Genomic DNA, 23,636 nt, shown 5'->3' with positions numbered 1-23,636 from the left:
TAAGAATACTTTGCCATAGTATCCTTCTTTATAAGAGATCATAATACTCTTATCACCTGTCGCATGGAAAGAATCTTCCGAGTCTATAATCCAAGACTCATCTTGCTTGTCCTCAGAGAGTAGTAGAAAACCTTCCGTAATCACCTTATTGTTATCAACAAGAACCTTCACCGGTTCTGCAGCTGCAACTACGCTGACCGCTTCTTGATTACCTTTGTTTCCACCATTATTAGCACCTTTGTTTTCCTGACAATCGCGCTTGAAGTGTCCTAATTTATTACATGCCAAACACTAAACAACACCTCTAGTACGGGATTGAGATCATCCCCTAGACTTTCCTCTAGACTTCCATCTAGATTTGTTGTTGTTGTTCCGATTTGAACTCCTACCTCTATCTTCTTGTTGCAAACTTAAGGCCGAACTTGAAGAACTAGAAACATAACCTTGTTCTATTATTCTCTCCTCTTCAATAATTAACCTTTGTTGCACATCATCAAGCTTCAACTTCTCGTTACCTGCGGAATTACTAATGGTTGTTCGTTCGGCTTCCCAACTCTTTGGTAATGACGACAACAACCTTAAAGCTTGAACTTCATCATCAAAAGTAATACTAACTTTTGAAAGCTGAGAAATAATTGATTTAAACTTCCAAGATGTGCTGAAATCGCTCCGCCTTCTTGCATCTTCAGATTAAATAATTGTTCACACAACATAATCTTCCCCGAGGATGATAACTTTTGATACAACTTTTCAAGTTTATCCATAAGATCTTTCGTACTAGTTTCCTCTTGTACGTTATTGTATACTTCCTCCGTTAGACATCTACGGATTACGGCTAGACACTTGCGATCAAGAGTTATCCATTCATCGTCTTTGCGTGCTCCCTTTTTCGCTCCACCCAATGGATCATCAAGGTCTTTCTCATATAGGTAGTCTTCCATCTGAGACTTCCAAAACGCAAAGTTCTTCCCATTAAAAACTTTAACCCTATCTACCGTACTTTCGATATTATCACCCATAACTCCAACTCCAATCGTACTACGATAAACCCAAAAGCTCTAACCCGACCTCTGATACCAGTTGTCAGGATTTGCTTATGGAATCACTGACAACCGCGGAATAACGGATCTTGAGATATTATGATGAATAATAAGTAAACCAAGCACAAACAACTATAATAATACGAGAAAGATAAATCAACTCACAAGACACAAGATTTATAGCGGTTCGACCAATACATACAACTTGTATATATTGTCTACGTCCACTTTGAGCCGCACCAACTCAAATCCACTATGAAGAAAAACGATTACAACGTCGTGTGAATCCCACCAACCCTTGGTTACACCGCAACAATTACCCGAGACGATAACCTTGTCTCTTGTTCCTCACCAATATGCTCTCACAACGAAACCCTAGCTTTAGCCCTAAAAACTATACAAGAAATCTCTCACCGATCTCTTAATCGTTTTCTACACAATACAATTCTACAAGGCCTAATTACCTATTTATATAGATTACAAACTTGACCACCAAGAATTCTAGACGTTTTAGAAAATCCCTTTCCTAAATAACCACGGCTAACTTTAGGAAATAATGATTAGTCTTCAATAACTAACACATTCTATATATATATATATAGGTCGAGCACCCACATCTTGACTCGGTTCATAGGTTTTGAAATAATCAGCATAGACTAATCAACGGTCTTAGGACCTAAAGTTATACGGGACAAAAGTTCACTGTAGCTACCCAAAATTTAGGACCCTCTTGCACAGAAGAGAGCTGAAAGCCTGAAATACAGTAGATTCGGAACCACCAGCTGATGCCGACCACATGTCTGAGATCCGATAATGCCGCAGACCATGACTAATCTTATATAGAATTACAACTAATTAATTCTAACACAACTCTAACCCGAGATACTGCAAGATAAAGTATAACAATTATTCTATAAAAACAAACAAAACCGGTGAGTAAACTCGGAACCGGAAGCCTCAAGGCACCATAACATTCAATCTTTAGCCATGAGTGGAGGAACTCCTTTGAGCCTTAATTTAGTGGATAATGACTAGAGGTACCTACCCCCTACTACTATCTACTGCTCTATACCCACGGGGCTTAAAAGTGGGGGTGATGTACGAGTGACCACAATCACAAAACAATAATTATAATTTATAACATTCAATATATAAAGAGGATCCATGAACATTCTTAGATGGACAAAATAGATTTAGGTCATTTTTTTTCGCAAAACTTAAATAACAATAAATTTAAGTGTAATATTTTGATGATATATTCCTCTTATAAGACTCTACATTCCTACAAAAGAAAATGAACGCAATTCGAGATAGCAAACCTCACCATCTACCAATCTTAATTTCAACCGTTAACTTTGGACGACTGATATTCAAAAGGATAGATGACCGTTTATACATCAAGTTGCATTCATTTTTTTTCCAAGAATATAAAATCTTATAAAAAAACGTATCATCAAAAAATTACACTTAAATTCATTGTCATTTGGATTTTACGGAAAAAAAAAATGGTATAAATCTTGTCTGTGTCCATGAATCCTACCTCCAATATAAAATAAATAAAGACATAAAATCTCAGACAGAAAAACAAAAAGAGAAAGAGAAGTGAGTGTGGGGTTACAAGGGGTTGTGTCATGTGTGAGACCAAGACCACCGCTAACGGGCTACAATCAACCTGTCCTTCCCTTTGAACTGTCTTTTTTCTACCTCTTTAATGCAACTCCTTCCTTCATCACCTCCCCTTTGTAGGGTCCGAAAGCTATGTTGATTTTTGTCTAACTCTTGAACACCATATCTCTTCTTTTCTCTTCTACTTCTTCTTCTCTTTTCTTTCCCTAATTTTTCTTCTTTCTTGTATATAGAAGACAGAAATTTACAGACAAAAAAGTTCAATTGTTTGCTTGTTCTGGTATTGCAACTACAAGAGCAACCAGCAACATCCGGTCGAAGGCAAGGATCTCTTAGCTAGTATATGGAAACTGCAACAACGATGATAAAGATGAACACGATCATGACATGGTTATGCCCAGTTTTAAGTTTCACCCTACAGAGGAAGAACTTATCGAATTGTATCTTCATCGTAAAGTTGAAGGGAAGCGATTTAATATATTGAACTAACAACCTTTCTCGATCTGTATCATCATTACCCTTGGGAATTTCCAGGTATATAACCAATAAATACAGAGAAACCTAGAGAATCGTATGTTTCTTTTATTGTTCAGATCATGTATGAGTGTACAATTTTCGGATATACGGAAATCATGGGATTGCTTTCAGTTAGTACCAAAAACAATTATATATAGTTTGGTAAAGTTAATTATATAGTACTTATTTTATCTTCCTGTTTTTACGATTTGACGATATCTTCAATTGTCTTGTTTGTCTCTTTGCAGCACTAGCAGCAATCGGAGAAAAGGAATGTTTTTTCTATGTGCCTAGAGATCGAGAGTATAGGAATGGTGATAGACCGAACCGCGTAACCCCTTCTGGATACTAGAAGGCTACTGGTGCCGATCGAATGATTAGAAATGAAAGTGGTAGGTCTATTGGTTAATTGGTAAGGCACCTAAAGGTATCAGAACAAGTTGGATCATGAACGAGTATCGATTACCACAAGACAAGACTGATCGATACCAAAATAAGGTATACTTCTAGCATGTACATACTCACGTGAAGTTGTACATAAACCATATAAATTAATATGCCCAATTGTCTTATCATCATTTTTTTAAACAATTTGATTACTCACGTGAAGACGAAGTTGTACATAAACCATATAATTTAATATGCCCAATTGTCTTATCATCGTTTTGTAAACAATTTGATGAGCTGATGAGTACTAGTACTAGAGCTTCTTAGTATTTCAATTTCTCAAAGTGAACTTGGCTTGCTACAAATGAACATGAATTAGGGGGTGAAATATGCAGGGATAAGTTTGATTTCTTCTCTCTTCAAGCTTCGTCTATTTGTATATTACCTAGCTAGTTAGAGATTAAGGTTTCAATATGAAGTCCTTATTGCTCTATCTAGAAGATTATGGACATGGTCACATGTATATAGAGCATGATCGATGAATGAGGTACGTACATGAATAAGGAATGGCGTCTATCATGTAATAATACTTCAATTATTGAATTGCTCTGCTTGAGCAAAAATCTTTTTAAGGACAACTAACTTATATATATCATTTGATCACTCCCATCTATTTATCTTTCAATCTTTCGTTCATTCAGAAGATCACATAAGCAATTGTTTTGATTTTAAGCGGAGTTTCACTTTGCCGAGTATACAAAAGAGTCGGAGTAGTCACCCTGTCCTCATCGGAAGGAATCATGCCACGAGAGAAAAAACAACACAACATGGTTAATCATTCCACACCGAACAATAAAGTCCAGCGCTACCACATGCACCAATGGAACTGGAAAATTCACATGAACTTGATGGGAGAGCAGCAATGCCAGCGCCAGTGCCACCACTGATACTTGAACAACTCTAGGATTCGCTAACCATACATTTAGTTACACCAAAATTCTACGGTAACCTCTACCATACTAATGCTATCACCACCACCCGTCAATAATGCTATCACCACCCACGTCAATCGACGATGACCAAACACTTCTGCCTCATCCCAAGCAAACGGGAGGTTCAGCTCTATTGCAACCTAATAATAGTAGTCTCTTTATGGGTTAGTCTTCCATCACCGTAACCCCAGACGATGATCTCCATACAATTTAACTACCAACAAGCTTACCCTTCCTATCATCAACAACAACATTATCAGCATCAACGTGAACAACATCAACATTCAACTTATTTTAATGATTTCGTGTCCAACTATCTAGCTACATGATTGAAATCAAAATTAACGCCTTAAGGTCGGAAGTAATAGACATTATAGATTCTACAAAGGGAAGGCAGTGCAAATTGATCATGAATCACTCAACGAACAACCTAACAACGGGAGATTTTGTTGATTAGCCATCTTTAAGGAAGGTAATGCAAACTACACAACTTTAGAGGTGAGAAAACACAAAACACTTCTATTTATAAATTATAATGTACTATGTATGGCCATACAGATTTGTTAACACAACAAATTAAAAATGAAATGGTCCATAATTTGCTAGGATAAATACTATTTGTGAAACATACATGTGATATAATGTGATATAATGTATTATGTCGTGTTTTACCTCGTGTTGCGAGTTGTGCTTATTCGTGCCGCATGCCGTACCTTGGTATTTGTGTTACGTGTTGTGTCGTGCTAGTGTGTCGATTAGGGACGACGATAATGTTAGAGCATCGCTTGGAAAAACTTACAAGGTTTGGTATGTCAAGCTTGTTGTCAATTTTAGTTTATCAAAACTACACTTGATTTATAATATTCTACAGTTAGTCATCTATTAGGAATAGACAGGATAGTTGAGTATGAGAATTTTCCAATCGTCCTTGGATATTCAAGACTAAAAACGGTATTACGGAAATTTCATCGACATAGGTGTGTGAAGACCTATTTGCTCGTATTATCTACCATTTTATCTACGTCGTAAGACAAGTCTTAAGACTTTAGTATAATAAGGAACATTGTAAAGAAAAATTCAATCTATAAGGAATAGTCAAGCTAGTTCTTAAAGTTCACAAACTGTTTTACCAACTCACAAACTTGAACTTATAGTATAAAGACTTGACATTTAAATTCCAATTAACTCGTGTGCAAGAACTGAATTGCTCAATTCGCGAACAAGGCGGTTTTGAGATAATATTGGATATTATTTCATTCAAAAATACACGAACCAATTCATACAGTTCCAAACTAGATGATTTTATATGTTTCTTGTACACCTTTTGTTTTCAAGTACACAAACTATTTTGACATTTCACGAACTTGTATCAATAGGTTCCTGAGTTAATGACCAATTTGAGTTCACAAACTGTTTTGATATTTCTCCAACTGATTTAGTCTTGTGATATATACCCTACTTATGCTTATCAGTTCCAGAACTACTTAACCGTGGATCTTTGGAAAACCACTTGGTGCCCAAGGTTGCGCACATCTTATTTGTAATTTAAAGAAAACTTTTCATATGCTTTCATGCATTATCTATATGGAGAATTTTAGCTTGCTTAACAACAAATCAATTCGTCAACATGGAAACTAGTTCATGATGAACTTTCTTTGTTTTGCATTGTTCATCAATATAACTAGGGGACTCATTGCACACTAGAATCTTAATCCTAGTACTTCTGTGTCCTAGTTGCGGCTAGAATTGTTCCTTGAAACCAGAGTTTCCTATGGTGAAACTATATTAGGTTACGATTTTCAAAGAATTCACTAAGAATATCGTGAAGCCTGGTCATCCTATATTTTACCTGATAGTTCTTGTTGTCCGGATCTTGTTCTTACTAATCGATCGTTATAGTCAAACTTTATATCGGGACCAAGATAGATAGAGAAATCACAAAGTACTCTTCATCTCAGATTTTGTAATTCCACAAGATAGATATATCCAAATCACTTCTTGTTTGATTTGTTTAGATTTTTCTTATGAGGTAGAATTGATTAGGGATCTCTATAAGATTTGAAGAGAAGTTCATCTTAGTACTGGGTTTTTTAGATATCTTCTTGTCTTGAAGAACCCTCATAAGTATATAGATTTTCAAATATACCTTGATCAAATATCTGTCTGAAGGAAATCAAACAGGCATTTTGTTAAAGGAACAATACTCATAAAAGTTTCCACTTAGGTTAAAACAACTCTTATGCCTGTAAAGGATGTCAGCTAGGAGAATCGTGTTGTGTAAGGTCTTGCGAGATCCAAGAGACGTAAAGGACCACAACTAAAGTTGAATTACTCGTAGGTTCGACTCGTTCTCAACTACATTCCAGTCTGAAGTCTGATGGTACGGTAGTGTCTGTAGCGGCTTAACGTAGTGGGGTGTTCAGGTTCTGTACTGAGTCCCGAGGTTTTGTGCTTTGCCGTTTTCCTCGTTGATAAAATTTCTCGTGCCTTGTGTTATTTCTTTTAAACATTATACTGCTTATTTTGAAAAAGAAAAAAAAATCACAAGTAGTTCTTTAAGTAATCTAGGCAAATTTTATGCCTAAAAGACTATACGAACCTACAAGATTTATTCCTGAGAATTTGTATCTTGAAATAAAGATTACAAGATTTGTTCTTGTTGGAATTTGGTTTTGTAACAGTTCGGGTACATATTAGGTTATTACTTGGATATTGATTTTTGAAATCGTCCATGTTAAACTTGTCTTCATATCACATATCGCATCTTTACTATTGATCCTTGCTACTGATTGAGATAAGTTTGTCCATTCAAGTTTTAGAATTAATCGGTAGCGTACTTTGTACCATCTATTTTTCAAATATGATACTAAATTATCTTGTTGTTCCAGGTGTCATGTTGTACTTTGTTGTGATCAAATTATAACGTGTTGTGTTATGTCGTGCTCATGCTGGAACGACATACTTTACAATCTAGATGCGGGCACATAAACTTTTTCCATCAACAAAAAATGTGATTTTAGTATCTTCCTTACTGAAAAAGATAAATCAGTGATAACTTATAACTAGAAGTATGGGTACTACTGTATCACTAGAAGTATGTCTGTATCACTAAAAGTATGGGTACTGCTGTAAAAAGCATACACTTTCCCAACTTTCTCCCTTGGTATATAGGAATGTTATTATACCTAAATTGGTTCTTCTGTTATGATTTTTTAGATAATAAACAAAAAATTCTACTTCAATGTTTTTCATAAATACCTCTAACTTCCAACAAATATGATGCAGTGTTAATGAGTTTTTAGTCTAACTTCGTAAGACGAAAAAGATAAGTCTCACAATTACCTTGGAACATTTCATGAGTCATCCCGACAATAACCAGTGTATTTTTGTTGTTACAAAATGAGGGACCATCTAGTTCGTAACATTATCACTTGTGATCCGTGAAAACAAGAGAAGTAGACAAACACATTAGCAATGACTTTTCAGCAAACCAAAACAAACAACAAGCATAGTATCAAAAAGAAAAACACACAAACTCCAAAAATTACCTCATTCATTCATTCAATGAAGATAGATTCAGTTTACAGTTTAGTTAGTTTGTCTTTTCTTCTTCTTCTTTTTAATTGTTATCCATGGATTCTGACAAATCTCACTGCGAGTCAAAGTAATAATGTTAAAATAACTACACACATACTGTAATAGTAGTACCAAAAAGTGTCAGAGGGTCAAAGCCTATTTATTTTTGGTATGATTAATCAATTATTGTTGAATGCCATCCATCCATAATTAAATGAATCCAACGGTTCTGTTTGGTCCCACTCTTTATTGTTTTCTCAAAGAGAATGTTACTCTTTCGAAAACTGAAGCAACTATATCCACTGACTCTTCTACAGCATTTTACGGGGGAGAGCTACTGTTCGTACTACTTCATAGAGTTGTCGTGAGACTTGAAGTGGATGAATTGCACAGACAAGCTAAATGAACTTATTGTGGTTGAGCTGATCAACTCTTTTCTCCATAGTGCATACAAATCCATGAAATATAATATTTTGGTTGTGCGAAACCAACAAATAGTAATCACATGCCATTTCTGCGAAAACAGAGAAGATGCCAAAAACGATCTCAAATGGATGCCAAAAACTATCTCAAATGGAATATGTAAGGCCAATTAATGTGCAACGCTTAAGCGGGTGATCTTCAGAATGCAAATGGTACTATTGTCCATAGAGAGAAGAATAATGAATTTGGGTCAACGACAAGTCCAATGAGTGTCATCTGTCTTTGGTTTTAGCTCTGGCTGCATTTATTGTCGGCGGTGCCTGAAGACCCACCACCATGATTTGCACTTGGGGCCAACTCGTATTTATCTTCCAGCGGTTTCTGGCATTGTTATTTGCTTCCTAGCTCAGTAATATAAGATAGGCTAAATGTCTTTTTGAACAAATTACAAGAGGGGCTCAATAATAAGCCTATTAGTTAGTATTACGTATTAGTGTGAAATACCAGATCTGAGACAGCACTCGACAGTTTAAAAAGACAAAAAAGGAATAATCTCCCAAACGTAAAACACCTACATACATATATCGATGCTGCTAATGGTATTCCATATCCCATTTCTATTGTTGTTGGCCATGCTGAGAAGTTCCATGCACTGCTCTCAATAATATTCTCAAATGCCCGTGGAAGAATGCCGGTGTAATCTGCACCTACTCTGTATATAAGCTAGTACACAAAAGAAATATTCTTTGCGTGAAGTTTGTCAACTTGTAACAGTAAAATAATTAAGCAACTATATATATATATAGAGACTTTGAGAGGAACTTTAGATATTGGGAGATAGATCTTCAATTTCAAAGATGCTAGTATTGATATTGGCGGTGGTGGGTTGGTAGCATATAGGTTATTGAGAATGAACCATGTTTGTACACCTATTATTTACCACTTGCATATAAATGAAAACTGAAAAGAATCTTATAGAAACATTTAAACATAGAACAGTGGGCATTGGGCAGTAAACTGCAAAACGTAACTCTTGAACATTATGAGATATTTTGTAACATAGGATTTTGTAGAGATATGTCGACTCCCATACTTAAACATCAAACCCACCACACTTGCGCATGGGAGTAGAATATGCATGGGACCTTTAGGTTAGGTATATTAGTCACGTCGTTTGACATTAGTCTTCTCAACGACAACAACACCTAATCTTATCATCCATCAATCACTCTTATCAGAAGAAGTTCAGAACCAGAAATTTTTTATCCGTCCGTCCATCCACTGGTTTTTCTAAAAGAGAGATCGAGAAGTGACATGATGCAACTGTGGGGATCAAATAGTAGGACTAATTAAAGAGGGTCAAATTGGATGCATTATTCATTTTTGGTTTTATTGTTAACAAGACAAGGTATAGCTTTTTCATGGCAAAAAGATATATCATAACGTTAACGTATAACAAAACTGAAAATGATTTATCATTTCATAAAACTTATACGTAAATTCAAAAAAGATAACTTTAATAATTTAAGACAAGAAATGATAAAAGGAAATAAATGAAACGAACTTGTTGCAACCGGTGAGAGTGAAGTCACTGAACCGAAAAGGAAATCTGGAAAAAAGGAAATAAATGGTGTTATGCATCGATGTATATATATGATTTTATAGATATAGATTTGTTGGGCGGTTTGGAGTCTTCAAACTTCTATTAGTGTGTAGATATATCTAGCAAAGCAAAATTAGTTGCTAGAAAACAACACTACCGCTACAACTTGTAATTGTAATAAATGCAAAAAATGAAAAGATTTGATGGTTGTAGCATGGCTTCTTGGTTTGATTTTATCTTCTTTTTTATTTTTTTTATTTTTGAAAAACAATAATAATTCGGAAAATAGGTCATCTATCCAAATACTTTTAAAACATGGTTCTAATGGACAAGTAAAAATTAGTATGGGTGAAATGGACACACAAAAAAATATCAAGGATGAAACTGGATGCATCCTGATGTAAATTAAAAATAAGAAAAAACATTTGAACATGGGTAGGATGAAACTGTTTCCATCCTGACTATTTTTACATTTTTGTCCATTTAAACGGTATCAAAATCTAGATGTCTTTTTCACCCAGGAATTATTGATTTTGGTCTTTTTAACTGATTTTGTGATAATAATTCACATAATTCATTCTTCTATTTGGTCATTTAATAGGATTTCTCTACTCCCCTCGTTCGAATTTTTGATCTTCTACCGTTTCAAATATACTGCTTTTGTTTTTTCGAAACAGCAAAATTCATTCCATAAGTGATGAGAAAGCACAACAAAAACAACAAATATACTATTCTTGTTACATTTTTCTTGATGCACTTAATATCCATGTAATTTTAATTGACTATTCAAGGACTTATAAGATGTTCTTATATATTAAAAAATATTGCAATAAAGTAAAATTATGCTTTAGAAAAACAAATTAGCAAAATACATATAGAAATTTTGCAAGGGTCATAAATTTTGCTATGAAACAGTATTCAGATCTTAAGTTTATCTGCTAGTAGCTTTGCTTCTCATAACTCAGTCAGGACAGTAATTAGTAGAACAATCAGCACTCAAGTTACGCCACCACCACCTGCATATTTCTTATACATGAATGAGAGATTTTAACTCTACTATTTCATGACCCACGTATTGACTAGGTTCACATATTTTGAAATAATCAAGATATAAAACCATTGATAATTAGTCAACTGACGGGTCTTGGGGGTCGCATACCAAATTTTAGGACCCTTGTACAGTAGAAAGAGCTGAAATACAGTAGATTCGGATGTGAATTAAACCAATACCAGCTGATGCCGACCTAACATGACCGATGTCCGATAATACCGTAAACCATGACCAAACATGACCCTTGTACAGTAGGAAGAGCTGGAATTACAGTAGATTTGGATGTGGATCGGATTAACATCAGGATGACGACGTATCATTGCCATTAATACCGTAAACCATGGTTTTACAGTACTGCCTCGTAATGTGTTTCAAGTGACCTTTTAAAAACAACTGATCGTTCATTTTTAACACTCATCAGTCTTACTTGAGCTATTGCGTGATAAAGTAAAACGATGTAACTAAATAAACTGTATAGAATCCGGTGACCACTCTTATGATATGACAGTTTTTCAAGGTTTGAATTTTGAACGCGTAAGTCCACTCGTCAATAATATTCGAAGTTTAGATTCAAGACCATCCCAAAAGGATTTCGGGAAAGATGTAATTATCCAGTCTACGGAAGAATTCACTTTGCTGTACTGCATGCATTAATCATCTACAGAACTTAGAACATTTTATTTAATTAACACGTACTAGTTTTGGTAGAATTCTTTCTTCTCATCATCTATCAAAAAAAAAAAGATCCTCAAATTCTTCTTACTTGTGTCTTAGTACCTTAGAGCATCCACAGTGGGCGAGTATAACCAAATTTATGGGATGAGATCCTAACACAGTGGGACGGAGTAAAGATCAAATTTGGACCAAAGATCAAATTCCAGACCAAATATGGTCGCGACCAAATCCCAAATTCTAATATAGTCGGGCGTAAATTTAAAGTACGCTTGATGCTGGGCGTAAATTTAAAGTACGCTTGTTAACGGGCGGAGATTTAAATTACGCCCGATGAAATTTTAATTAAATAAAAAAAAAAGGAATGAGGCGGACTTTTAAAGTCCGCCTGTTAAAATTTGCAAAGGATGGGGCAGACTTTTAAAGTCCGCCCGATGGAATTTTAAAAAGTCCGCCTGTTAAAATTTACAAAGGATGGGGCGGACTTTTAAAGTCCGCCTGATGGAATTTTAATGGGGCGGACTTTTAAAGTTCGCCTGACGAAATTTTGATCATGTACCGTTGCGTCACACCACGGACTAAACCCAAATTTTGGTCTTTTTTTTGATCTTTGATCTTTGGTTTTGATCGCACCACTGTAGTTGCTCTTATAATGTTCGGCAACCTTAGACCAAACATATTGTGTTTATATTTTTGTGCATTTTGCATTGGACCACCGAAAACGCATGACCGGAAGCCTCAAGGCACCATTACATTCAAACTCTAGCCATAAGTGGAACTTCTTGGAGGCTTAAAGTGGAATTAGATGATGACTAGAGGTACCTAGCTACTGCTACTGTATACCCACGGGCCATAAAAGTGGGGGTGACGTACCAGTGACCACAATCATACAATAATTATATAAACATTCAATAAAACATGTGATTTGGTTACTTTTATTGTATGGTGAATGAGTTATTCGTTGGATAGAAACTATAAATAAAGAGATAAAATCTTAGATAGAAACAAAAAGAGAAGAAGAGAGGTGAGTGTGGGGTTATACGGGGTGTGTGAGACCAAGGCCACCGCTAACGGGCTACAACCAACCTGTCCTTCCTTCGAACTGTCATTTTCTACCTCCTTAATGCAACCCCTTCCTTCATCACCTCCCCTTTGTAGGGTCTGAAAGCTATGTTGATCTTTGTCTATCTCTTCTTTACTCTTCTACTTCTTCTCTTTTCCTTCCCTAATTTTTTCTTTCTGCAGTACGTAGAAGAAAACAGAGATTAATAGACAAAAAAGGTTTAACTGTTTGCTTGTTTTTTTTAGTAAACGCAAAATGCTTTTCACTGTATGCATATACTCACTTTTATACATGTACTCTAACTCATTTAACTGATATTCATCTTATATATTCTTCCACTACACAAGAATCTTTATATATATATATATAGGAAGATCTAGATATCTATATACAGTACACGACTTAGTATAGGTTTTTAATTATTGATGAAAAAAGTTGTTGTGGTATTGCAACTACAAGAGCAAGCAGCAGTAGCAGCCGAAGGCGGCAAGGATCTCTAGCTAGTTTATGGCAATTTCAGCAACCATGAATCACAACGATGACAAAGATGAACACGATCACGACATGGTTATGCCTGGTTTTAGGTTTCACCCGACTGAGGAAGAACTCATCGAATTCTATCTTCGTCGAAAAGTTGAAGGGAAACGCTTTAATGTCGATCTTATAACCTTTCTGGATCTTTATCATCATGACCCTTGGGAACTTCCAGGTATATATATATGTAACCCATATATAGATAGCTAGAGAACAGTATGTATCTTTTTATTGTTCAGATCAGGTATGTGTAAAATTTTCTAATGATATGGGGAATCATGGGATTGCTTTCAATTAGTGATACAATTAACTTTATATATTGTTTGGCAAATTTATGTTGTACTTCTATTTATCTTTCTGTTTTTAAGATTTGATGATCTCTTCAATTATCTTGTTTGTCTCTTTGCAGCGCTAGCAGCAATTGGTGAAAAGGAATGGTTTTTCTATGTGCCTAGAGATCGAAAGTATCGGAACGGTGATAGACCCAATCGTGTAACCAAATCTGGATACTGGAAAGCTACTGGTGCCGATCGAATGATTAAAACTGAAAGTAATAGATCAATTGGGCTTAAGAAGACATTAGTCTTCTACTCTGGTAAGGCACCTAAAGGTATAAGAACTAGTTGGATCATGAACGAGTATCGGTTGCCACAACACGAGACTGATCGATACCAAAATAAGGTACTTCTAACACACGTGAAGCTGTATATAAACCATATAAATCAATATGCCCAACTTGTCTTATCATCATTTGGAACAACTTGAGGAGTTGATAAGTACTAGTACTAGAGCTTCTTAGTATCATGGGTAAGGATCTCAATTTCTCAAAGTGAACTTCACTTGCTACAAACGAACATGAATTAGGGGGTGAAATATGCAGGGATTAGTTTGATTTCTTCTTACTTCAAGTTTTTTTTTTTTTGTATATTCTTAGCTACTTTAAGATTAGGGTTTCCATGTGAAGTTCTTATATGCTCTATATAGAGGAGTACTACATAAGAAGATTATGGACATGTATATTGAGCATGATGGATGAGGTATATGAATAACAATTGTTATTTCTCTGCTTCGGCAAAAATAATTTTAAGAGATACATAATTAACTAAGTCGTATGTTTCATCTGATCACTCGAACATATTTATCATTCTTTCAGAAGATCACATAAGCAATTGTTTTGATTTCAGGCGGAAATTTCACTTTGTCGAGTATACAAGAGAGCCGGAGTAGATATCACCCCCTCCTCATCAAGAGGAATCATGCCACAAGAGAAAAAACAACGCAACATGATTAATCAATCCACGTCAAACAACAAAGTCCAACGTCCACCACAGGCACCAATGGAGCTAGAAAAACCACATGAACTTGATGCGGGAAGCAGCAGTGGCGCCACCAGTACTGACACTTGGACAGCTTTAGGGTTAGCTAACCATACACCTAATTACACCAAAATATCTCCAGTAACCTCCTCCATATTAATGCCGTCACCACCGGCGTCAACCGAAGAAGACGAAACACTTATGCATCATCCCAAGCAAACGGGTGGTTCAGCTCTGTTCCAACATGATAGTACTAGTCTCTTTATGGGTTCTTCTTCATTGCCGGTAAATCCAGTCGATGATCTCCATAGGATAGTAAACTACCAACAAGCTTACACATCCTATCACCATCAACATCAACATGAGCAGCATGAGCAACATCAACATTCGACTTCATTTCTGCAGCCGTTACCACAATCTCATGAACAACCACAGTCAACACTAGGACTCGGCATAATATCGAATTCAGTGCCGACATTCCAGGACAAGCTTTGGGAATGGAGTCTAATCCCAGAGGCAAATAGAGACTACAGTAGTAGTAGTACTAGTCATTTCCAGTAATAAATGGAGTAATCCCTATTTTCTTCGCACATACAATATTGATAAGTACTATTAGCACCTCTTATATATTTTCTTTTTATATTACTGACTTTTTTCTTTATGAAAGAATGTACATGTACAACTTCCAAACTAGTTGTTCATGTAGGAGTTGATATATTTAAGATTCTAAGGTAATTTAATAATCATGGCATTTATTTTTATTTTTCTGCGTTTTTTCTGCTTTCTGATTCATATATAAATGTTTAATTATCAGAAGCAATTTAGGTCAGATTTAATGTGGTTGCAGTACTAACTATGCTGTAGTTGTACTGACAGAAAGATCAACAACAACTAGTGCACCTCATGCAGAATCCGTGATTCTATTAAATATGCTTTTATTTCTTGTCTTGAATTCATTTTTGTTGTAGTTTCATTATCTTCAAAGGTACCACATATATATTTTGTATAATTTATTTATAGCAGCAATGTGCCAGTGTCAGTAATTGATCTATACCTGCAAAGTAAATGTGGATTTTTCCAAAGTGTTGTTTATGATAGATTTTTTTTTTAGTTGTTTGTCTTTGTTAGACACAATTCACCAAGTTGATTTTCATTCAACTCAAAAAACAAAAATAAAAATAAAAAATTACTATTTTTTCATTTTGGAGGTCTGTAAGTTATTGTTTAAGGTAATGAAGTTCAGAATTTCCCTAAGCTTAAGGTTAAGTCATGATCAGCTCGTCAGATTCTTAATGTGGTTAAATATTTGATGTTCTATTGGCCTTTCCTGTTTACGGATAGTTTTTCTTATCGAGATGTAATGATGAACTGGAAAAGTTATACCTCCAACTGCCTTACTTTGTTTGTTGTATTCTATTTTTCACTAGATCTTGTTATCGAGTTACCCTCTATTGTGTTCTTTGGAGGTATAAGCCCTTCTGTACCCCTGGTTTGATCAGTATATATCATTTCTTTATCGATGGAAAAAAGTGGGGGCAAAGGAGCTTCAGAGTGAAGAATCTTGCATCCCATGAATCCACGGAAAATGGGTCATTTATCCAAATATTTTTAAAACATGGTTCAGATGGACGAGTAAAAATTAATATGGGTGAAATGGACAAAAAAAATTTAGCAAGGATGAAACTGGATTCATCCTGGCTTAAACTTAAAATATAGCGATGATGAAACTGGATGCATCCTGTGTAAATTAAAAAATAAGAAAAAGTATTTGAAAATTGGCAGGATGAAACTGTTTAAATCCTGGCTATTTTTACATTTTTATCCATTTAAACAGTATCAAAATCTAAGTGTCCTTTTCACCCAGGAATTATTGGTTTTGGTCTTTTTAACCAATTTTGTGATAAATCTAAGCAATATTAGTTGAACGCATGAGAATGGGAAGAAGGGAAAATAGCAACATACATATGTTGGTATCTGGGGTTAATTACATGAGGTGTTCAATGTGGTTGTGTGCAAGGTAGCAGTTAGTTTGTTATCTTTTCTACTCCCTCCGTTTCTAGAAAAGTGATACTATCACTTTTTTATTATTAGGCTAAAATGAAAAAGCGATAGTACTTTTTTTTCAGAAACACATGCAGTAGTATTTAGTTGTTACTGAGTTCACGATCAAAGCTTGTCTGAACTGACTTGGATAAAACACCATACGCTCTTCTAGTAGATTGTTAATCATGATGCATTAAAAAACATACTTCATGTACCTTGACTTCTCTTTCTTGACTTTGATTTAGAATCTGTTCTTTCAAACTGACTTTGTGTAGATTGTAGACACCATATGCCGTCATATCTTCCCGAGCAGATTTTAGGGTGTAGGTGACTGATGGAGAAGGTCCAAAGTCTAACCAAGCACAACAAGCACTTGGGGTAACTAAAGCCAAAACAAAATTGGTTAAAAAGACCAAAATCAATAATTCCTGGGTGGAATGGATAATTAGATTTTGATACTGTTTAAATGGACAAAAATGTAAAAATAGGCAGGATGTAATCAGTTTCATCGTGCCCACTTTCAAATATGTTTTCTTATTTTTAATTTACACAGGATGTATCCAATTTCATCCTTGTTATTTTTTAAATTTAAGCTAGGATGAAACCAGTTTCATCCTTACTATTTTTTTTTTGACCATTTCACCTAAACTATTTTTTACTCGTCCATTTGAACCGTGATTTAAAAATATTTGGAAAAATGACCCATTTTCCGTAAAGTCAAATATAAAGCTTGCTTAGTCTTTTTAGCTTTACTCCCATAATTCAGACTAATGTGGAAGGTCCCGGATCCTTTGAGGTGAATGGAGGCCATTCTATGACAACGTCAAACCTCTGACTAATCACAGGGGACCATGAAAGCGAGAGATACAAAGATGATCTTTCAATTCTGCATGACTTTCAGTGATCTATCTATGGCTTTTCGAATAATACAAATCTGTCTTCTTGTTATTATTTCCTTAAGGTGAAAACATTAAAATGACATTTCCAAACTTAGTTCGTGTGTATTTGATACTGTCTTATGGAGTCCTTGAACTGACCTCTTGTTGTGCCCGAAACGGTGCTGCAATTGGTGATATCTTGGCACCGAGATGATCAAAATGAGGAACATGATCCCTAAATAATTTAGAAGACAGTGTATTTGTTTTCACAACTGTGAAGTACTTGTTATTTCATTCAATGCTATATATAGTTACAATTACAGTAGGGTTTACAATGAATCAGGATAATCAAAGACTAAGTAAGCTAACTAAGTAAACTATAAATCTGGAAGACTAAGACTTATTGTTGCAGTGCTACAGAATAGGAAGACCAGAAGATATTGTTACATAGTTGGTGGTACGAATATATGACACATATATCGTTAATACCCCCTCAAGTTGGAACAGGAGAGATAGAACGAATGTCAAACTTGCCAACCAGATGCTGGAAATGACGCACTCCTAATGGCTTGGTGAATATGTCGGCAAGCTGACCTGCTGATGGAAGATGTTTGGGAAAAATCAAACCACTGAGCAATTTCTCACGGATAAAATATCAGTCTATTTCAATGTGTTTAGTTCTTTCATGAAAGACATGATTTTGAGCAATATGAATTGCCGCCTGATTGTCACAGGAGACAATAATAGGGAGTGTACATGGAATTTTCAAGTCCCTGAAAATATATTTTAGCCATTGTAGTTCAGCTGTTAAATTCGCAAGAGCACGATACTCGGCCTCAGCTGATGACCGAGAAACTGTTGGCTGCTTCTTGGATTTCCATGAAATAGGACTATCACCTATTGTAACGAAATAACCAGTAGTGGAAAGTCGAGTCATAGGACACCCTTCCCAATCAGAGTAGGTGTATCCTCTGAGAAGCAGAGGACTGGAAGAAGACACGAATATGCCATGGCCAATTGTGCCTTTTAAGTATATTAGCACATGATGAGCAGCATCAAGATGTGTTGTATGAGGATGTTGCATAAATTGACTCAGATAATTCACATCATATGTGATATCTGGTCGTGTTACTGTAAGGTACGGTAGACGTCCAATTAATCGACGGTAAATAGAAGCATCAGGCAAAGCTTTGCCTTCTTCAGCACGTAATTTCAAATGTGCATCCATAGGAAATGATGAAACTCTTGAACCTGTGAGACCAGAGTCTTTTACTATATCCAATGTATACTTTCGTTGACATAGAAAAATCCCCTTTAGAGATCTAGAAACTTCTATGCCTAAAAAATACTGCAATTTACCCCAGTCTTTGATGGAGAAATAGGATGCAAGTCGTGATTTAAGAGAGGTAATGAAATCATTATCCATACCAGTTATGATGGTATCATCCACATATACAAGAAAAAAATTGAAATATTGCCTTGATGATATGTGAAGAGAGAATTATCACATAGAGATTTATGAAAACCCTCAGATAATAAGACAGGAGAAAGCTTTGCAAACCATTGTCTTGAGGCTTGCTTAAGGGCATATAAAGATTTGTTGAGCTTAAGAACTTTAGGCTCACTTGTTTTTCCTAGACCATGAGGAAGCTTCATGTAGATTTCTTCTTCAAGGTCACCCTGAAGGAATGCGTTATTGACATCAAGTTGATGTAAGGCCCAACCTTTGATAGCTGCAACAGATAACAATAATCGCATGGTGACTAATTTCGCAACAGGTGCAAAAGTATCATAAAAATCAATTCCTTCTTGCTGAGTATAACCCTTAGCAACAAGACGAACTTTGTATCGCTCTACAGTTCCATCTGTATTGAATTTGATTTTAAAAACCCACTTACAACCTATAGTTTTCTTTCCTGGTGGTAAATCAACCAAAATCCAAGTATTATTGGCTTCAAGAGCGAGGATTTCTTTGGCCATAGCTTCTCTCCATTTGGGACATAGTTTAGCTTGAGAGTAAGATTTTGGTTCTTCAGAAAGAACAAGCAGCTAAAAAAGCTTTATGAGCTGGTGTAAATTTGTCAAAGGACAAATAATCAGTCATAGGATAGGCTGAAGTTGTGTTACATTTGGGAAGCGTGCATTGATAATCTTTCAGATATGATGGTTGATTTCTAGTTCGAGTGGGTCGTGAGTTTTGCACGGCTAGAGCCAAAACTGTCTCATGAGAAGGAGATGACTCAGAAACAGTTTTATGAGATGAAACTGTGGGAGATCGAGATGGATCAGACTCAGTAGATGAAGCCGTAGTATCGGATATATGATGTTGTGTAGAGTTTACAGATTTAGCAGGGTTAGATGTGGATTGAGAAATAAGTGAAAGATTAGCGGGACTAGAGCTTTCAGTTGGTGTCGCAGAACAAGATGTGTGTTGTTGCAGTGTCACATCAATAGGCTCAGGACTAGAGCTATCTTGTGGTGCAGTGTCACATGGTGTAGACATAGGGCAAGCAGGTGACTATGCATAGTTATCAGTCTGATAAGGAGTTAAAATTGAATCATAATAAGCATATTCAGATGATGAAATAGACTTAGGAGATGACAGAATGGAAAAATGATTCTCATTAGAAAAAGGAAACATTGTTTCATAGAAAAAAACATCCCTAGAAGTATACATGATTTTCGTTTCAAGATAGGATACCCAACAAAAACACCTGGTTTAGCACGCATATCAAATTTGTGAGATGGACGTGTGTTTCGGCCAAAACATAGGCAACCAAAAACTAGCAAATTAGAATAGTTCGGTACTGTGGATAGTAGCATCTCATGAGGAGTTTTATGAGACAAAACAGGAGTAGGCATTTTGTTTATCAAATATGTTGCAGTTAGGATACACTCACCCCAAAAACATAATGAGAGATTTGATTGAAAACGGACAGCTCTAGCAACATTCAGTAAATGCCTGTGTTTACGTTCAACAACGTTGTTCTGTTGTGGCGTGTAGACACAACTCGTCTGATGAAGTATTCCGTTGTGATGAAACCAGGATTGAAGTTCATTAGACTTGAACTATAAACCATTATCAGAACGAAATGTTTGGAGTTGTGGAATGAGCATGGGGCTTATGCCGGATGATATGGTTGCAATTTGATGACCATATTATTTGATTGCAAAGTTAAAAAAATATTGTAAGCATTTGAGAGTCTCAGATTTTGTGTGCATCAAGTAAACCCAAGTACAACGAGAATAATCATCCACTAGTGGGAGAAAATATTTCGCACCAGTGCGAGAGGCAATTCAGAAAGGCCCCCAAATATCAGCATGAACAAGTTGAAAAGCATGTGATGATAAGGATGTACTTTTATTAAATTTCAATCTGGTTTGTTTAGCCAGGAGACAAATAGTACATGAATGATTCAGTTTTGAATCAATATAAGCAAAATTTCGAGCTAAAAAACGAAAAAAATCCTCATTGGGATGGCCTAAACGGCAATGCCAAATATACATTGGCTGTTTATTTGCATTTAAAGAAAAAACAGAAGGGTGTAAGCTAAAATGGTAGAGTCCAACAATCCTTCTACTCCATCCAATCTCCTTGTTCGTTTGTAGGTCCTGAAAAATACAAGACTCTCGTGAGAATTTGATACAACACTGTGTTGTATTGGTTAATTGGCTAACTGATATTAAGTTAAACTTAAAACTTGGAATATGAAAAACATCAAGTAATTTAATGGTAGGTGATAAATCAACCTGTCCAATGTGGGTCACAGATGTATATGAACCATCTGGTAATTTGATGAGTGCTAAAAAGTGCATATTTCTATATATTTTTCTTGGCATTTAACTCATCTTTTGTGCATTAATTCTACATTTTATCCCATATTCTGTATTTTCTTTGTTTTCAAGAATAAATATTTTTATTAATTAATTTTGCGTTTTTAGGTAATAAATAAAGTTTGGATGAATAGCGGAGCGGAAAAGAGCAGAAAAGCGGTGAAAAGCCGTGAGGAATTACACAAGGAAGCCGCGAAGAATGTTGTGCACAAGACCAAAAGGCTAGAAGTGGGTTTGAAGAGGAAGAATTGTTCTTAAAGAAGATATGGGCTTGGAATACCCAAGGCCCAAAACCCTCACCCAAACCCATTTCCAATATCCATACCCGCCTTCATCTTCAGCCGTCAGATTGGATCATCTCAGCATCCTACGGTCGCTTCATCGTCGTGCATCGAAGTCTGAAGATCCTGTCAAACACTACAACACCTAACTCCATCTTGAGCCGTCAGTTTCGTTGTACTTCCGCATCCAACGGTCGCTTTAAGATTCCTTCCATCTCGCTGTTAGATCGATCCATCACCTTCGCATCCAACGTCGCATCCTCGCTGTTCATCAACAATTGCTAAAATCGCCAAACACACGAGCACCTAACACCTTCCCGTACCAAACCAAACGCACCCTTCCTTCTTTCCCATCGAACCCATCTTCCCCCACCTCACCTCTGCAGAACCACTACTCCACTGTCACCACCTTCTCCATCATCGCCACCACTCCCTGACGCCACCAAACCACTCTACCTTTTCCATAAAAGCAAAACCCATCATTTTCCCCATCTTTCTAGCCTCCTACTTCATCAATCTCGCACCTTCCCTATCCCTGAAACCCTAGGTTAGAGATTGATGAATTAGGTGAAGCTAAAGAAGAAATTGAGGCGTGGGAATGAAGCAGTGAAGTCAGAGGAAGATTGGGTCGACATTGTGGGTAAGATTTGACCCATCAAAGTAGGTAAATTTCATAGCCCTAATTCACTGTTAAATTTGGGGATTTTTGGGAATTGTGTGTATGAACTAGAATTGTGTAAATTGGGTATAAATAGGATGATATGGTGTGTGTTGTAACTATGCCTGGACTAGCCAGAGCACCACCAAGAGGACTGGAATAGCCAGTTCCTCAATTGTTCATGTTCTGTTGTTGTTTCACTTTCAATTTCAATTGCTCTTTATGTTCATCATGTTTTAATTTATCACTTGCTAAGGCTCAGATGAAGCCTAGTGCACTGTTGAATGATGTACTGTTAGGATAGTTATCTTGATGCCTGTTTTGCTTGAGCAATGGGAAGTAATCAGTGCTCTGGTATGCCTGTGATTGACTGTGCTGTCAAAAGACAGTCAATACTAGGGGCATATCAGTGAGCAAGCTGATTTTCCTCCCATTCTAATATATGCTCAAGGTCTTCAACTCAACCTAGAATTGCATTGCTTGATTAGGTCACAAGGTGGATTCTAAGCCTTGGCTTAGCCACTAATCTTTTTACAGTCACTTATAATTTCAAGCCTGTTTTGATTCCCTGCTCAGTTAAATTTCTTAGCCATCTTGTTCAGTTTTTCTTGCAAATTGTAGCTGTTGTGCATTGAAATCAGTGCACAAACTCCTCCCTTCCTTGGCTTACATCCTTGGTTCTTAATTGCTTTGCCTTTGCCACTGTCACCTTTAATTCACCTTGTATAGGCCCTGTTTTGCTCTCTTTGCTTCATTGTGTCATTGTCACTCATTGCATTTAGATTAACTAGCTTAGGAATGCTTCAATACACCCCAAGTCCCTGTGGAATGACCCTGTCTTGCACACATTACTACAATTGGACCCTGTGCACTTGCAGGTAACACTGTAGGCATTCTTTTACTCTTATTTTCTCACACCTTTAAAAGCCTACCAAGTTTTTGGCGCCGCTGCCGGGGATTGTAATAATTTTAGTTTTATTTTTTTTTTTTTTTTTTTGTGGGTTTGTAATGATTAGTTTTATTTTTATTTCTTTCTTTATTTGGGCTTGTAATTTAGTTGTTTGTTAGGCTTGTAGTTTCTTTTAAACTAAAATTTGGGCTTCCAAACCCAACACACAAAAAAAAAAAAAAAAAAAAAAATTG

The 23,636-nt window shown here is 36.0% G+C and overlaps 1 protein-coding gene across 1 annotated transcript; it reads left to right on the top strand.

The window, feature by feature from the left end:
* The first annotated feature begins 13,119 nt into the window (after positions 1-13,119).
* Positions 13,120-15,560, top strand: LOC113301757 (NAC domain-containing protein 35-like). Its single transcript, XM_026550563.1, has 3 exons — positions 13,120-13,658; positions 13,893-14,164; positions 14,668-15,560. The coding sequence occupies exons 1-3, from the start codon at positions 13,457-13,459 to the stop codon at positions 15,358-15,360; spliced, it is 1,167 nt and encodes a 388-aa protein (XP_026406348.1). The 5' UTR covers positions 13,120-13,456; the 3' UTR covers positions 15,361-15,560.
* The last annotated feature ends 8,076 nt before the right edge of the window (positions 15,561-23,636 follow it).

This window comes from Papaver somniferum, chromosome 8 (assembly GCF_003573695.1).
Source record: "Papaver somniferum cultivar HN1 chromosome 8, ASM357369v1, whole genome shotgun sequence".
Classification (NCBI taxonomy): domain Eukaryota; kingdom Viridiplantae; phylum Streptophyta; class Magnoliopsida; order Ranunculales; family Papaveraceae; genus Papaver; species Papaver somniferum.
The sequence above is the reverse complement of the archived record's forward strand: the minus strand, read 5'-3'. Positions and strand labels throughout refer to the sequence as shown.

What these genes read in the sequence shown, in the direction of transcription:
- LOC113301757 (XM_026550563.1), top strand. Translation starts at nt 13,457, where the DNA reads ATGGCAATTTCAGCAACCATGAATCACAACGATGACAAAGATGAACAC. An exon ending in TGACCCTTGGGAACTTCCAG is followed by an intron (nt 13,659 to 13,892) that starts GTATATATATAT and finishes GTCTCTTTGCAG; the next exon opens with CGCTAGCAGCAATTGGTGAA. An exon ending in CTGATCGATACCAAAATAAG is followed by an intron (nt 14,165 to 14,667) that starts GTACTTCTAACA and finishes TTTTGATTTCAG; the next exon opens with GCGGAAATTTCACTTTGTCG.